This window comes from Phodopus roborovskii, unplaced genomic scaffold (genome assembly GCF_943737965.1).
Source record: "Phodopus roborovskii unplaced genomic scaffold, PHOROB, whole genome shotgun sequence".
Lineage (NCBI taxonomy): Eukaryota > Metazoa > Chordata > Mammalia > Rodentia > Cricetidae > Phodopus > Phodopus roborovskii.
Window position 1 is genome coordinate 30,596,027 of NW_026126407.1, and position 16,596 is coordinate 30,612,622.

General features: G+C 43.0%; 1 protein-coding gene across 4 annotated transcripts in view; it reads left to right on the forward strand.

The window, feature by feature from the left end:
* Positions 1–1,051: 1,051 nt before the first annotated feature.
* The window catches only part of LOC127219375 (T-cell-specific guanine nucleotide triphosphate-binding protein 2), a 33,677-nt gene continuing 18,132 nt past the window's right edge, over positions 1,052–16,596 (forward strand). The window contains exons 1-3 of one of the 4 annotated variants that reach the window (XM_051180850.1): positions 1,068–1,305; positions 3,815–4,114; positions 5,110–6,950. In XM_051180850.1, the coding sequence (XP_051036807.1) occupies positions 5,128–6,372 (1,245 nt within the window). In that variant the 5' untranslated portion in view covers positions 1,068–1,305; positions 3,815–4,114; positions 5,110–5,127 and the 3' untranslated portion in view covers positions 6,373–6,950. Of the gene's footprint in view, positions 1,306–3,814; positions 4,115–5,109; positions 6,951–16,596 lie in introns of those variants that run through there. The other 3 variants (XM_051180853.1, XR_007834267.1, XM_051180852.1) reach the window with 3 other exon arrangements.

Sequence of the window (16,596 nt, forward strand, 5' to 3'; positions counted from 1 at the left end):
ATTCTTCATTGCTCCTGTGTTTTCTTGTATGGAGACTGCCTATAGGTGAGATTACATCAAACAATAAGTAGATACAGAAAGCAAACACACCTGGGCAAGGACTCAGTGGACAAGGCCTCTGTGAGGGTCTGAAGCCAGAACTCACCAGTTTTGAAATGTGATGCTAAACGTCATGTTTAGAGGATAAATTTACTGTGTTAAGCATGTAAAAACAAAATCCTCTTTAGCTTGTATAACCCATGAGGTAGTAGCTTCTACCTTGACTACCTTCAATGTACTCTGTCAGCTGGCCACAGACAGACCACTTCTTGGTGCAGTTAAGCTACTCTTAGAAGAAGAAGAAGAAGAAGAAGAAGAAGAAGAAGAAGAAGAAGAAGAAGAAGAAGAAGAAGAAGAAGAAGAAGCAGCAGCTAAGTTGCTCCTACAAGGTAATAGCTCACAGATTAAATATGCTAACAGCTATGATCTCATTTTGTATAAGATGCAGGCTAGCTTGGAGAGTTGAAGCATCTGCAGGATATCTGTTACAGGATTAAACTTTGCCCACATATAAGCCAGGATACAAGTTAATGTGGACCCTAAGAATATAACTCTGTGCCATTTTCCCCCTTATATTACATTGCTAACAATGGTCAGGTCCTTGGCTAGAGAACTCTCTCTGGCTTGGTTCTGGATGAGGTCTTTTTAACTAAAAGCCTCAAATTTATTAAAACCAAAACTTAAGTCAAACTGATACAACTCTTAACAACCCAAGATACACAACAGAAGGACAGCTTGTCCAACTACTTGACATCATCTAAATTAGCAGTCTCCAGTGGGGAAGTTAGAGGGTTGGATCCAATCTGTCTACCATGAACTGTGCTCTTGTGATCACACCAGACTTAATCAGGCCAGCCTCAAAATGCTTAACCCATCTGCAACTTCTCTAAAGCACCTCCCCATTATTTCATGCAAACCAGCCATTTCTAGGAATAGAAACTGAAACCCACTCTGACTGGAAGGGGTGGGATGGATAAACAGAGCTCATATCCAGTCAGAAGAGTGTAAACAGAAGGGCTGTGTGTGGACCAAGAAAAATAAAGTAACTAGGAGGAGATCAGGCTGTCCATCCCAAATCCCCCTCCCTTCTATATATAGTTCTTAGGACACCAGCACTCCACGCCTCACCTCTTATTTTCCTGGACATTCTGAGTGGGAACTTGTTTTAGATCATTCCAAGAGAACTGCCCTGGCTGCTGTGCTTTCCTAAGAGGAGAGATTTCCCAGAGGTGCCATTGCCACCAGATCAAGGTCACCACTGCTGAGGTAAGTGAACAATATTGAGGTTCAGCTCAGTCAACACTCGACATGGGTGATAACATGAAGAGTGGAGCACTGACCCTGGCCCAAGAGAGCTTGGGGACATTTACTCAGGGAGCATTCACAGTAGCATCCTTCTGTGGCCATCTTCTGTGACACACAGCATCCCACAGCAGAGAAGCAACAGCCCTTCCTTCCCCATGAGTGTTGTGGGATGTGCCAGTCTTCTGAAGCAGTCACGCTTGGAGACAGACAGCAGCTGGGTTACCCAGATGCTCTTGGAATCTATGCTGTAAACTCATTTGCCCCATGGAGATAAAATCCCAGATCAGAAACAATCACAATCTCTGGCAGATCAGTTAGAACACTGAGGCTGTCAAAGATTCTGCTGTTCTCAGTCAGTTGTTATTCTGATGGGCTCACCTTTATACTTCTTGATGCTTCTCTCTTGCAGTTTGTGGAACACTGTGCTCTGTGTATTTGCAGGGTTTTAACTATAATATGACTTTAGGAGTTCCTTTTTCTGCCCTGTGTATCTGGCATTCTCCAAGCCTCTTTTATCTACCTGGAAGTGCTTTTGTGTCCCTAAATTTGCCGACATTTTTGTTAGGATTGGTTGAGAATGTTTCCTATGTTGTTAGAATGGAGTTCTTCTCCTTGAAAGCCCATATATTCCATGGTGTTCCACAGGTCACATGTGCACTGTTCATAGGTTTTTACATTTTTATGTTCATCCTTGAAAAATCTTCAAAGTCTCCTATATTGTCTTCAATCCTGATATCCTTTCCTCCATATGATCCTCTCTGTTGCTATCTTTCCATTGACAGCTCTTCATCTCTAACCTCATTTAACTCAAGACTTTCCTCAGTTTTCTCTTCATTGAATTCCATTTACATACCCTGTTGTCCCCTGACTTTCACGCAGCTGATTGTTTGAATCCTCTTTTTTGTATGTTGTTTTGTTTTGTTTTGTTTTTGTTTGTTTGTTTGTTTTAACATGTTTACATCATCCATCTGAACACTTTGTCTGGAACTTTATCTGAGTTATTCCCATGAAGTCTATTATTCAGGGGTTTGTAATGTTTAGAGGAGAGGATTTATCTTGGTTTATTCATATAACCAAGCTTTTATGTTTTAATTTCTATATCACTGGTTAGATCTTCTTTTGTATACACTTACTTGTTTACTTATAAGAGGAAGCAATTGGGTGGGCTTTGAAGGTTCTGATGCATTGGTAGGTCAGCAGGGGTCAGGTGAACTTGGATGTCTATGACTCCAAAGTGTGAATGCTGACCTCCTTGGGTGATTATGGGGGTAGACAACTGCCAGCTCTTACAGGCCAGACAGTGGGTGGGAAAGAGGCCGAGTACTCACTGGAGGTTGGGGGGTCTGAAGTCTCTGAGGCACAGACACTGACCTCATGTAGTGGATAGTAGGTAGACAGGAAGGTTGACAGGCAACCAGCAACTCATGAGGTAGGCAGGTGGTCAAGGGGGCTCTAGTTAGTGTTTTGGAGACAATATTTTACAATATATTGCTGGCTGGCTTAGGTACACCAGTGTAATGTTCTTAGGCAGACACTGTGAATCACATTCTGTGGAGTATGATCTTTCCCATGGCTGCTCATCTGTCTAACATTAAACTACCTTCCTTCTTTTCTCTCTTTCCCTCTTCCTTTTTTTTTCTGAATTTAATTTAAATGCTTGCCATGAACCAAGGGTTCTTTTGTTTATTAAAATATAAGTGCATCGTTACCCATTCTATTCCCGCAGTCCCTTCCATGCCCCCTATTCTCTTTGAATTTATGGCCTTTAATAATTTATTACTGTGACATATCTTCAAACAAATACATATATAAATGCAACCATCTGTATTTAGTATAGCTTGTATATACAGATATACAGATAGATGATAGGTGATAGAAAGATGGATCTATGGATAGACAGACAGACTCATCCCTGGGTAAGACTTCTTCTGCCTCTCTGCAGCATTTTATCACTTGTGACTCTTCATCTAAGTGTGACAACACATGCAACTTCTCACATCCACTTTGGCATGTCAAGTGGTGGTATCCTTGTTCAGCTCTTGTTTAAATGGCTGTGATGCTGATGTTTCATGGGTATTTAATCAGGTCACATGCAGAAGTTTCAATCTGGCAGACTTAGCAATATCAAGACTTTGTGGCCTTCTGACTCTTGGAGTCTTTGCACAATCTTTTGCACTGGTTCCTGTGTCTTGGGTGGAAGGCTTGAGTTATAATGTATCAACTGGGCACCTCAAGGTCAGTTGTTCTCTGCTCTTTGAATTGCTGTGGCTTTCTAAAGCGACCTCTGATGTGAAAAGCAGCATCTTTGATGGTGAGTGAGAGCTCCTCTTATCTGTCGGTGTAAAGGTAAGTAGAAAGTATATTCTTAACTGGGATAGGAAAGTGGTCACTATGGATGGAGATCTATGACCTCACTATTCACAGGTGGTTGGTTAAGTTTTCAGTTACCAAGCATGATTTTCTTTTTCAGCCAGCCTCAAGTTCAATTAGACGGCTGTGGATTACCACCAACACATAAATGCTACCATTGCACTTCTAGAGTTATCGCAAGGAGGGGATCATCATTGTGGCTCACAGGTGCCGCAGCTGGGTAGGATCATTGAATGTTTTCTTCCCTTGTCAACCTGCACAGCCAGCACCTTCTGCTGTAATGAAAGCTAGTCCTTAGTGAGAAGATTTTAGTTCAGACGCAGCTTGAGTTTCCTGAGTCCTGTTTGAACTGTGTCCTGTCTTCAACAAAAGGGCCTTAAAATTCTGGGGATCAAGCAAGGTAAGCAACAGTAGCCTGTGCTGTTTCAGGAGTGTCTTGGACTCCCCTGACCAGCAGTTCATAAAAGTTTAACACTCCTGACAATAAAGTTTCTGTTACTCTATGACTCACAAAAGAGGCATTATCAACCAAGTGGCATAAATTCATTTAAACGTATATACCTATGTGTGTATTAGGAAAATATGAAATGGTGAGATTACCCTGTTCTTTGGGATTTCAGAAGTGTTGGTTTTGAGAAATGTTATGACATAAAGAGCTAGTCAGTATTATACAGTACACATGTCAACATGAATTTCCCAGAATGACCCTGTCAGTGCCAGGTTTGGAAACTCTGTTACATTGTCTTGACTTGTGACCTCATCACCCCCAGAAGACACAACACAAGGATGTACACAGCTGAGCATCTGAAGGCAAGGAAGCAGGGGTCACTCACTTAGGAGTCTGCCTACCACAGGGGCCATGTCCTCTCTGCCCTATGAGAACAAAGGGAAATTACAGTTAGTTGGACATCTCTTTTCAATTCAGCCTTTTCCATCCCTTGTCCAGTGTCATTCCCTCAATATAGAATAAGCAGACTAAGAGACCAGAGGCTTTGTGGCAACTCAGTAATGGCTTCACATAAGGTTGAAGACCTTACTAGAAGTCTTGCTTCTTTCTGTCCTTTTAGGGCTGACACCATATATGGGTGTCATTTTAATGAAAATAAAGGAATTTAAAGGAGGCTTCAAAGTGATAATAAAGGCTGCAGTAGGTAACTTCACAGAGTAACTGGAGTCTGAATTAGAGCAAGAGGTGCAAGGAAATTCCTAGCAGGATTGAAGTGAGAGCAAGCGGCCTCTTTTTATCCAGGTCAGCAGTGGAAGCAGCAACCAAAAGAAAACAAGAAAGACAGTGCAGATCTGATATGGCACAGGGCTTTACTGCCCCAGCAAACTCCAAAGCTGTGCCCTGCTTTAACTAATGATTACAATTTCTCTCCTCTCTGCTCCATTCAGCTTCTGCCATATAGAGACATGGCTTGTGCCTCCAGCATTGATGCATTCTTTAAGAATTTTAAGAGGGAAAATCAAATTCTTTCTGAAGACACCATCACCTTGATTACATCCTACATTCAGAAAAATAAGCTCCAGGAGGCACTTTCTGTCATCCACAATGCATTGAAAGACATCGAGAACGCCCCCCTGAACATTGCTGTAACAGGGGAAACTGGGACAGGGAAATCCACCTTCATCAATGCCCTGATGGGGATGGGGCAGGAAGACAAAGGTGCAGCCCCCACTGGGGTAACTGAGACAACCATGGAGAGAATGCCATACCCACACCCAAAGCTTCCTCGGGTGACAATATGGGACCTGCCTGGCATTGGGTCCACTAAATTCCCACCACAAGACTACCTAACGAAAATGAAGTTTACTGATTATGACTTCTTTATTATCACCTCGGCTTCACGTTTCAAAGAAAATGATGCACATCTAGCAAGAGCCATTCAAATGCTGAAGATGAATTTCTACTTTGTCCGAACAAAGATAGATAATGACATAAACAATGAACAGGTAAGTCATCCTGCGACTTTCAATGAGGAGGATGTCCTGATGAGAATACGAGATGACTGTTCAAATCATCTCAGGGCAGTCCTCTCTAGTGAGCCACCAGTCTTCTTGGTCTCTAGCCTTGACGTGTCTGGCTATGACTTCCCAAACTTGGAAGCAACACTCCTAAGTGATCTCCCAGCCCACAAGCGCCACACGTTCATGCTGTCCTTAAACAGTGTTACTGTAGCCACCATTAACCTCAAGAGAGATTCCCTGAAGCAGAAAGTCTTCCTAGAGGCCCTGAAGGCTGGAGCAGTGGCCACCATTCCATTGGGTGGCATGATCATGGAGGATTTAGAAGATCTGAATGAAACATTCAATCTCTACAGGTCTTACTTTGGGCTGGATGATGCCTCATTGGAAAACATTGCTAGAGATTTTAAAATGTCTGAGAGTGAATTCAAGGAATACCTAAGGTTTCCCCAATTTTTTGAGACAGACAACAAGGTGACCTTTAAAAAAAAACTAGGGAAATATATCCAGCACATGTCCTCGGTTATTGGTGGACCAGTTGCTACTGGCATTTACTACAGAAAGACTTACTATCTACAGAATCTCTTTCTTGATACTGCGGCAAATGATGCCATAGCTCTTCTTAATAGGGAAAATCTTTTTGAAAATATGGTGGGACCATACGTATCTAATGCCCCAGATTTCTGGGACTGATGGACAATGAGGAACAAGCCCTAATCAGTGTTTACTTCTGGCCTTGCCTTGAGGACTGTGCCAAACATTCTCCTGAGTAACACTGTCTGTGGAGCACCAGAAAATTCATCCTTTTACTTGACCTGAGCCAGATCACTGTGGCAAGTCCTCAAGTTGCTGTAGTAGTAGGAGAAGTAGAGTCATCAACATTTTACAAATGCACGAGGAAACATCATTTACAGTAAAATCGTATGATATGGAAAAACACCTATGATAATATGGATTTGATTTGCGATTTTGTGGCCAAATGAATCCTGGATCTTTTACCCCTGTGAAAGTCTTCACGCACTTACAGCCAGGCCTGCTTTGTCACATTGCTTTGAGGGGTTTTTGAAACTGGGGCATCTGGTGCCCAAAAGTGTGTAAACAAACACACCACACTAAGAGTTGTGAGCCACACACAGGAGGCACACAACAGGTGGGGACTCTGGCCATTAGCCAAGCTCCATCCAGGAGGGGCTAGGGAAAAACAAAAAAGTAAACACATCTGTAGATCCTCTTGATTCACACTAATAAAGATGTCTATTTCATATCCTTTATTGAGCAATCTGAGTGAACTGGAAATTCACACTATTTGATTGGCAACTGGAACTCTAATTATAAACTGCCTCTCCTTATAATTTCATTCTTTGGAAAAAGCAAGCCTGATTGAACACTTTTCTCTAATCTCCCAGGGGCAATGTTGTTAATGCACATATTAGAACTGGGCCAGGATAGGGAGCTGTTGACAGCTATTTCGTCCCACTACCCTGTTGACCAGTCGTGTCCATTACGAATTTTCTGATAGTATGCTAGGATGTGAGATGGACATGAGAACCATATGAGAGAGTATATTGATTATTTTATTTTGATATATCTCATTATGTTATATATCACTGATTTGGGAAGTACCATCTTTTTCTTTAAATACAATTATTTAATCACCCTTTAGGAATATCCCATCATGCCCCCCCAATCCATATCACCTCCCAGGCCCTATATCTGCCCCTCACACCTGCAACAAACCCCAAAAAAGAATCCCCCAAGTTGATTAAGAATGAAACATCAAAAAAACCACATCCCTTTCCCATCTCTCTAACACCTCTTCATATGGATCTTTTACCCCTGTGAAAGTCTTCACGCACTTACAGCCAGGCCTGCTTTGTCACATTGCTTTGAGGGGTTTTTGAAACTGGGGCATCTGGTGCCCAAAAGTGTGTAAACAAACACACCACACTAAGAGTTGTGAGCCACACACAGGAGGCACACAACAGGTGGGGATTTGGATATGGCTGATTTGGACGCTTTCTTTTATCTAATCAGCCCTACCTGAAAATGTCCATTGCAATCAGCCATTGGTCCAGTTCAAGGGCTCTGGCACACCATCATCACTGCACCCTCACAGAAACTCCTTTTGTTTATCCTGCCATTTCCTGAGTCTTGGAGGAACTGTGGCTATTTTTCTGTAGTACTAGTCCATGCTCCAGGAAGTCAAAGACGGGGGAGATGTAAGGATGGGCCAACTCAAGGTCTAGGATTTGGGTCTGGGTTTTAGTTAGCTGAGCTCCCCTTCAGCAGAGCTTTGGAGCCAGCTCTCTTAGGCCCATGTCATCAGGGTAGCTCTCCCATGAGGAGCACTATCATCTTCCCTGTTGCAGTATCCAGCAAGGAGCTGGTCCAGGGACAGGAGAGACCAAGTCAACAAGGCGCTTGGATTTCAACATGCATGGTTCCTATGGCCCTTGTGATAACACGGGCTGTGGACATCAACTCATACCCCAGCTGCATCAGGAACATGGGCTCATACATGGCTTAGGCAGCATCTCAGGTCCATATGTCCTCATGGCCCCAATAGCAGCACAGGCCACAGAAATCAGAACACTTTTTACACAAAAAGTATAAACGTTTAGTGAATGTGGAGCTGGAGAGATGTCTCAGCTTTTTAAGCAACTGGCAGCAACAAGTCCCTTGAACACCAACATGGTCTCAGAGAGCTGACAAGACCCCAAGCACCAGGCCTCAGTGGTAACAAGAACCATAGACATCTACTCATACCCTGGCTGCTACAGGGTCATGGACCCAGACATGGCCCTCAACTATAGCACAGGCTACAGCATAGACCCGTGTGGCAGCACAGTCAGCTCAGATGGGCATGACCCAGGGAGAGTGGGCCATCAGAAACCAATATGGCCACAGGTTGAGGCCTAGACCCTGATAACACCATGGCCCTTGGTGGTACCACAGGCCATCCAGATCTCTCATGACCTCAGGGACCACATGGTTGCTGGCAACCAAAATGGCACAGGTGGCTGACCAGACCCAGGCACTTTTGTGTCCTTTGGTGGCAATATGGGTAATGGATGTCAACACACATCCTAGCTGTGGTAGGACCAAAGACCCAGACATGACCTTAGGCAGAAACCTGGGCTCCACCACCACTTTGGCCATGGGTGACAATCAGGCCACCCACATCAGTGTGATCTTCAACACCTTTGCTTCTTCAGCTCTGTGTCTCTCCACACCTCGGGAACCAGCCTGCTTCTCTTTCTCTCCCATTTCTCCATAATACATTTGTTCATCATAATGGCGTGTATAAGCCCGGTGCAGCCTGGACTGTGCCAGAACCATTTTCATGTGTAGTAGACGAGAGTTCAGCAGTCAGTCACTACCCAGGTTTCCCTGGGAGAAATGCCTCTCAGGGGCAAGGGAAGCAAAAGATTTCTATAATAACTTCAAAACATGGGTAAATGCTCTTCGTACTGTGTGCCCTTTATTATTTCATCATTTTTCTTCCATCTTTGTTCTTCTGTCTGTTACATATCCAGATACACATAGGTGTGTGTGTGTTTATGTACATATATATATATATATATATATATATATATATATATCCATTAAACAAGTTGTTAGTAAATAAAACAGGCTACAAAGCAAATTCTAGGAATAAGCATCTTTTTTTTTCTTTTTATTCATGTGATTTTTTTTAGTATATATTTTTCTCTTTTTTAAAATTATTAGAAACAAACTTGTTTACATATCAATCCAAGTTCCCTCTTCCTCCCATCCTTCCATGCCCCCCCACTTACCCCACATCCATCACATTTGTGCTCCCCAGGGAGAGCAAAGCCTTCCATGGGGGAATGTATAAAGTCTGTCACATCATTTGGAGCAGGGCCTAGGCCCTCCACTCTGTGTCTAGGATGAGGGAATATCTCTCTGTGTGGAAAGGGCTCCCAAAGTCCATTCATATACTAGGGATGATCCATTACCAAAGGCCCCAAACATACTGTTCAGCCTCCTAACTGACATCCACGTTCAGGGGGCCTTGGTTGATCCTATGCTGGTTTCCCAGATATCAGTCTGGGGGAACAAGCATTCTTTGTAGAATCAAGAGGAGTCTCAGGTAGCAAACACCTGTCAGCCTAACTGGGGGCTGACAGCAGCTGCAGGATCTAAAAGTTCTGACTTTATCTTTAAAGGGACAGTTACAAGGGTTACAAAGAGAAGAGACTATACTATTGGGAGAACTGAGGAAGAGGCGAAGAAAACCTGTAATATTTTACATTGCTCAAGTGTGGTTAATAATATCTAGACATGGCTGGTCCTTTAACAGCCTTTTCCTATTGATCACTTGAATCTCAGGACCAGAACATAAGCTGTTAAGTCTACTGAACGTAAAATCTTTCATCGAAAACTGTTGCTGATATATATTTACACAAAGTGTTAATTGCTTTTTTGAGTCAGAGCAGAGAGGTGAAGGAGAAGGAAGTAAAGATGGAATTTCTGTCCCGCCCAGTCGTACAGCCGTTTAGTGCCAAATAAACACACAGAGGCTTACATTAATTATTAACTGTTTTGCCGATGCCTCAGGCTTCTGATTGGCTAGCTCTCTCTTAATTATTAACCCATTTCCTTTAAACTTTGTATTGCCTTGAGGCTGTGGCTTACATGTAATGCTCCAGCTTGTTACTCTTCCCACGGCTAGAGTACCAGAATTCTGCTAGTTTGGTATTGATGCCTGTCCTTCTGGCCTGGCTAACTCTGGCCTGTCCATTGACCAAAGCAGCTTTATTCAACAACCCATAAGGTAACATATATTCACAGCATACAGAAGGACATCCCACATCAAGGATGTTTACAGCAACAAATGTGCTCTTGATCCCTTTTTTTATTAGAAACAATCTTATTTTCCATATCACTCCTCCCATGTGCCCCCCGCAACGGAACCCACCAACCCACCTCCTACCCACTCCCCAAGGATAGTGAGGCCTTCCATGGGGAATCATCAAAGTTTGTCAAGTCATTTGGGAGAGGGCCTAGGCCCTCTTCCAACTACCTGGGCTGAAATAGTATCCCTCCATGGGGAATGGGCTCCCAAAGTACATGCACTAGAAATAAAAACTAGTTCCACTCTCAAAGGTCCCATAAGCTGCCCAGCCTCCCAAATGAAACCCTTGTTCATGTGGCCGGGTTCAGACCTATGCTGGTTCCCCAGCTGACAGACAGGGGACCATGAGCTCCCACTTGCTAAGGTCAGTTGTTTCTGTGGGTTTCTCCAGCATGGTCTTGGCCCCTTAGCTCCTCCCTTTCTACAACTGGATTCCAGTGTTTGTTTGTGGATCTCTGCTTTTGCTTCCATCAGCTACTGAATGAGGGCTCAGGATGGCATATAAGTTAGTCATCCTTCTCATTATACAGGAAGCACATTTCAGATAGCCTGTCCATTATTGCTTAGAATCTTAGTTGGGGGTCATCCTTGTGGATCTCTGGAAATTTCACTATTCCCAGATTTCTCTTTAAACCTATAATGGCTCCCTCTATTCAGGTATCTCTTTTCTTGCTCTCTTTCTATGTTTCCCCTTACTTCAATCTCCCTGAATCCTCATGTCCCCCACCCCTCCTCTTCATCCTACCTCCCTCCTGCCCAACCCCCACTCCCAATGTACTCAGGAGATCTTGTCTCTTTCCCCTTGTCCAGGTGTGGATGTATGTGTCTATTAGGGTCCTCCTTGCTTCCTAGCTTCTCTGGGGTTGTGAACTTTAGGTTAGTTACCCTTTGCTCTATATCGAATGTGGAGAACGAGGAACACAATTTCATTGCCTGTGGGAGTGAATACTTGTATAGCCACTTTGAAAATCAATATGGTGGTGTCACAGAAAAATGGGAATCAGTCTACCTCAAGATCCAGCAATTCCACTCTTAGGCATATACCCAAAGGACACACATCATACCACAGGACATCTGTTCAACTATGTTCATTGGAATAACCAGACCCTGGAAGCAACCTAAAGGACCCTCAACCAAAGAATGGATAAAGAAAATGTGGTACATTTATACAATGCAGTATTACTCAGCAGAAAACAAACAAACAAACAAACAAGCAAACAAACAAACACGAAATTTTGGATGGAACTAGAAGAAACCAGAAACCGTACTGGGTGGGGTAATCCAGACCCAGAAAGAAAAACATGGTATGTACTCACTCTTATGTAGCACAACTTCTAATTGTTCTTAATACTAAAAACCCAGAGACAGATCCCAGGGTGTGAATGATGAATGATCAGAGAAGCAAAGCAGAAAACCACTAGAGAAGTTTTCTTCTACCAAGCTCAGACCAAAGTGGCAGTCCTGGTCCGCAGACTGCTTCCTCAGACTGCATCCTTAGACTGGCTGCCTAGACTATGTATTGCTCAGACACCTGTCTCAGGCTGATGGCCAGACTGACTGCCTCAGGCTGCCACAAACTCCTGTCTCCTCCCAATTTAAGTTCCTTATTCACCCAGTCATATCACTCCTGTCTCCACCTCCCTAGTGCTGGGATTAAGGGCATTTGATCCCAAGTGCTGGAATCAAAGGTGTGAGCTCTGTTTCTCTTTGAGACTGAATCAGTTTAGTGTAGCAAAAGCAGCCTTCTGTTCACAGAGATCCATCTGCCTCTGCTTCCCAAGTGCTGGGATTAAAGGCTTGCACCATCAGGGCCAAGCCTCTATGGCTACCTTGTGTGGCTGCTGGGATAAAAGGTGTGCACCAACCCTACCTGGCCTGATAACTATCTAGTGTGTCTAGCTTATCTTCAGCAAGCTTTATTTGTTAGATCATAAACAAAATATCACCACAGGTTACTCCCATAACATCTGTGTCACTGTTGTACCAGTGGGTATATCTTGGCATGCTATTCATTGTTGTAATTTGCAGGATTCACACCTGGGTGATACTGATGATTACTGTTCTCCTCCAACAGCATGCAGAGAAATTTACGTGTCTAAGACAGCCAACCAGGAGGGATGAAGCTTCAGGGTCATTAAGAGCTTGATGTCTCCATGCCCTATGACTCAATTTTATGGGGCCTTCAGCAATAAGAACTCACTGGCAATCCCAGAGACTATCCTAGAGAAATGGTAATAACCTATAATGTGTAGGGGTCCGTGGGATCCCAGACCAACAGCTCAAACACTGGTAACCTATGGTACACACTGAGCTTTTAATTTGGTGCTCTATAGTGTCTGGGAGAAGCACTGCCCCCTCCATTTATTCTCATTTTTACATTTTAAGGAAACTGTTATAGTAATAGGTTACCTATCGTGTTTTCAAAGATTTCCAGTGTTACTTATCCCCCTATATTGGCCTCTCTTGTAAGAAGACTTGTGTTAATGCCTGCTTCTCTTTCTAACTCTTTTTCTCTTGTGGCACTAGATTCATTTTTTTTCTTTTCCATTATTTATAAACTCTGGTAGATTATACTGACCAGCCTGCTCCTGGTGGTCATTGCCTTGACTCTGCGTCCTATTACATACCCTTCACACATCCTGCACTGTGGCCTCAGTATGAGTGTGAGCACATGGACCAGGGTCTCCAACCCATCCATCTGTAATGCCTTGGTGTGCAAACCACCCCAGTGCCTGGTCTTAGCTCCATATGCAATCTCTCTCTGTGTTTCCAACATTTACCATCATGGAGAAAAGACATTTGCTGCCATGTTGGGAGAGGAACCTGGGAGCAACTGACATGCTCTGTTTCTGGTGAATCTGTCTCTCAACATGAGATGGTTTGGGTTCTCTTCACAGTATTTCTTTTTTTTTTTTTTTAACCAAATACTAAGTACATTTACTCACTTAATTTGATGAATACATGTATGTCTGTGTACCATATGTGTTTCTGGTACTGTGGAGGTCAGAAAAAGAATCCCCTTGGAACTGGAGTTACAGTTGTGAGCCAGCAGATGGGTGCCAGACATTGAACCCAGGGTTACTGAAAGAGCAGCCAGTTGCTTAAAAAGCTGAGACATCTCTCCAGCTCCACATTCACTAAACGTTTTTACACTTTTTGTGTAAAAAGTGTTCTGCAGAGAGAAACCCTGTCTTGAAAGACAAAGCTTTGCAAATATGTGTTCTACACAAAGGCCAGAAGGTGTGGAGAGGTCCCCTGGAACTGGAGTAAAAGACCTTGTGAGCCAGCCGGTAGGTGTGGAACTAAACCAAGTTCCTCTATAAAGGACCAAGCTCTCTTAACTGCTGAGTCATCTCTGTAACCCTAATATACACATTTTTTTAATCACCATGGTTTCTAGAATTTTTACAAATCTTTATAAACAAAAAGTGTACCTATTACATATAACTCCCAATTGGTTCCTCTCATAGACTGGCAACCAATATTACTGCTTCTATTCCATTTTTTGATTAATTTTTTTAATAAAAGAGTTCATTGTGGACTGAGATAGCTTCTATATGTTCAGTCTTCTTGTTCATGTGTGATTGAGTTTACTGAAGAGAAAGGTAACAGAAAATGGGGTTGCATAAAGAAAAGTTAGACATAGAATTGTGGACCTTCTATCCACAGGCCTTAGCAGCCCTGCCATGGCTCTGCCCGGTTCTTTCGCATCAAGAAGTTAAACTTTCAAGCCATTTCCATGTTGAAGATCCTCCAACATGTCTCATAGCTCTCATGCTGGCGGCGGCGGCAGGGCTTCTTGTAGTAGTGCCTTCGCTTTGTGACTTCAGTAAGCCCATCAGTAGTGAGGATTCTGGTCAGAGTCCTGTATGCACCTTCCATGTTCCCCTCCTGAACCATCACAGTCCTGGCAATGAACTTCAGGTGTTTAGCCATGGCCTTGTTTTCAAATCTTCATTCTTCAGGACCTACAGACTACGGTCTCCCCTCTTTACAGTATTTCTGCATACCTCAAGCACATGTTACCAGATATGAAGAATAAATTCCTAACTAAAGCTGTGGCATTCTCCCAGCTCCCTGTAATTTGAATTTATTCTAGATTAGAATGGCTGGGTGAGTGCAGATACTGGGAGGTTGGTACTAGGGTCTGGGGGTTCTATTTCTGATCATCTGAAGGCTCCCACATACAGACTGTAATGTAATTAGTGCATTTCTGTCTAAGAACTAACAACAGCTCGTCCTTGGTTTCTTTGTGGAAGTCAAAATAGTGTTCTAGAAATTGAAAAACTTGGACATAGCTTCTGGCTTCCAGATAACTGAAGCCATGATTCAATTATATAGTACCATGTCACAAATTCACCATGAAAATACTCTATGCTATGAAAGGGAGAGAAAGAACACAATCTATCTTTCTCTCGTAGCAGGACACCAGTGAATAGTATTCCTCAGAACACCTGAGTGGAGAGTACAGTGGGAGAAGGGAACCGTGTGTGAACTGTAGGTGTCAATCAATGTGTCAGAGAAACCAAATCTGCTTAATGCAAAGCTAAGACACCTTCAAGTGTCTCAGAGGAATGCTATGATTTTCTCTTTAGTTACAAAGCAAGCAATAGGTAACATTTTCATCTTGGATCCAAAGCAAAGCTCTGACAGTAAACCTATGTGCACATTCTCTGCCTCTGTGTGTATGGGTGTCTGTGTGTGTGTGTGTGTGTGTCTATGAGCTGTTATATGGCTCTACCTGTGTGTAGGTATGTGTTCCTATGAAACAGATGACACAGTACACATAACTGCTCATGGAACTCTATATTTAATATGTGTGGGTTTGAGGGTACAAATCCTGCACTTTCTAGAAATGGTGACAAGCTGTGGGAAGTTATATGAAGAAAACATTGTAAACATGATGGAAAGGGCTACAGAGAGACAATTCATATGGGGCTGCCGCAGTGCCATCTCAGGAAAACAGACACAGTTGTGCACTCTGAACTTACTTATGTTGCCTTTATTTCCACTGTCAACTGATGATTTATCAGAAAAGGACTGTTTTCACAGCAGAGTTTTGGTTGGTTCCAGATGTGTGTGACCCACAGCAGATATGTGTGGCACATACATCATACATATGTGTGTCAAGGTTTAAGCATGGGAATTCCCATGCAACACACTAAGTAACCATTAATTATCCACAAAACTAAACAGTTTTCAGAAACAAGAACCCAAAAGACAGGAAAATTCTTAGGCCATCTCTAGTGTAAGTGGGTGTGCCCTAACTAGCTTTGTGTCGCCATGACACAAGCTAGAACCACGTAAAAAGAGGAAACACAATTAAGCAAAGGCCTCACCATAAGATTAGCCAGAAGGGTAGTCTATAGTACATTTTTATCTTTCTTTCTTCCCTTATTTCTCTCTTTCTCCTTTCTTTCTTTTTTCTTTCCTTCTTTTCTTTCCTTTTCTTCCTTCCTTTCTTTCTTTTTCTGTTGTTTCTTTGTTGTTTTTGATTTTCAGAGGGTGTTTCCCGCCATAGCTCTGACTGTCTAGAACACACTATGGAGACCAGACTGGACTGAACTCACAGAGATACACCTGCTTCTGCTTCCATGTGCTGGGATTGCAGATGTGTGCCACAACCCCTGGTATGAATATTCTTAACTAATGGTTAATGTAGGAAAGTACAGCTTATGCTGGGTAATGCCATCCTGGACTGGTGGTCCTCGGTGTTATAAAAAGGCAGGGCTAGCAATCCAGGAGAGACTTACCAAATTTTTTTCTATGTTGTGATGTGATTTCCAATATAGTTGAGCATTGGTTCAATAGGCAGCATTCACATTCAGATGGATGAAATGGACCACAGACCTCCCTGTTGATGGAGTCCACAGGACACAAAGAGAGAGCTGAGGGGATGAAGAGGCAGGGAGGAGAGGTTGTGAGGTCCTTTTAATGCAGGAAGTATACAGTGGTGGTGTGCCATGAATGCTTGAGGTTCTCTGTAATATTTATCCTCAAAGTATTTATAATAAACCTTAAAAGAAATTAGAATATCT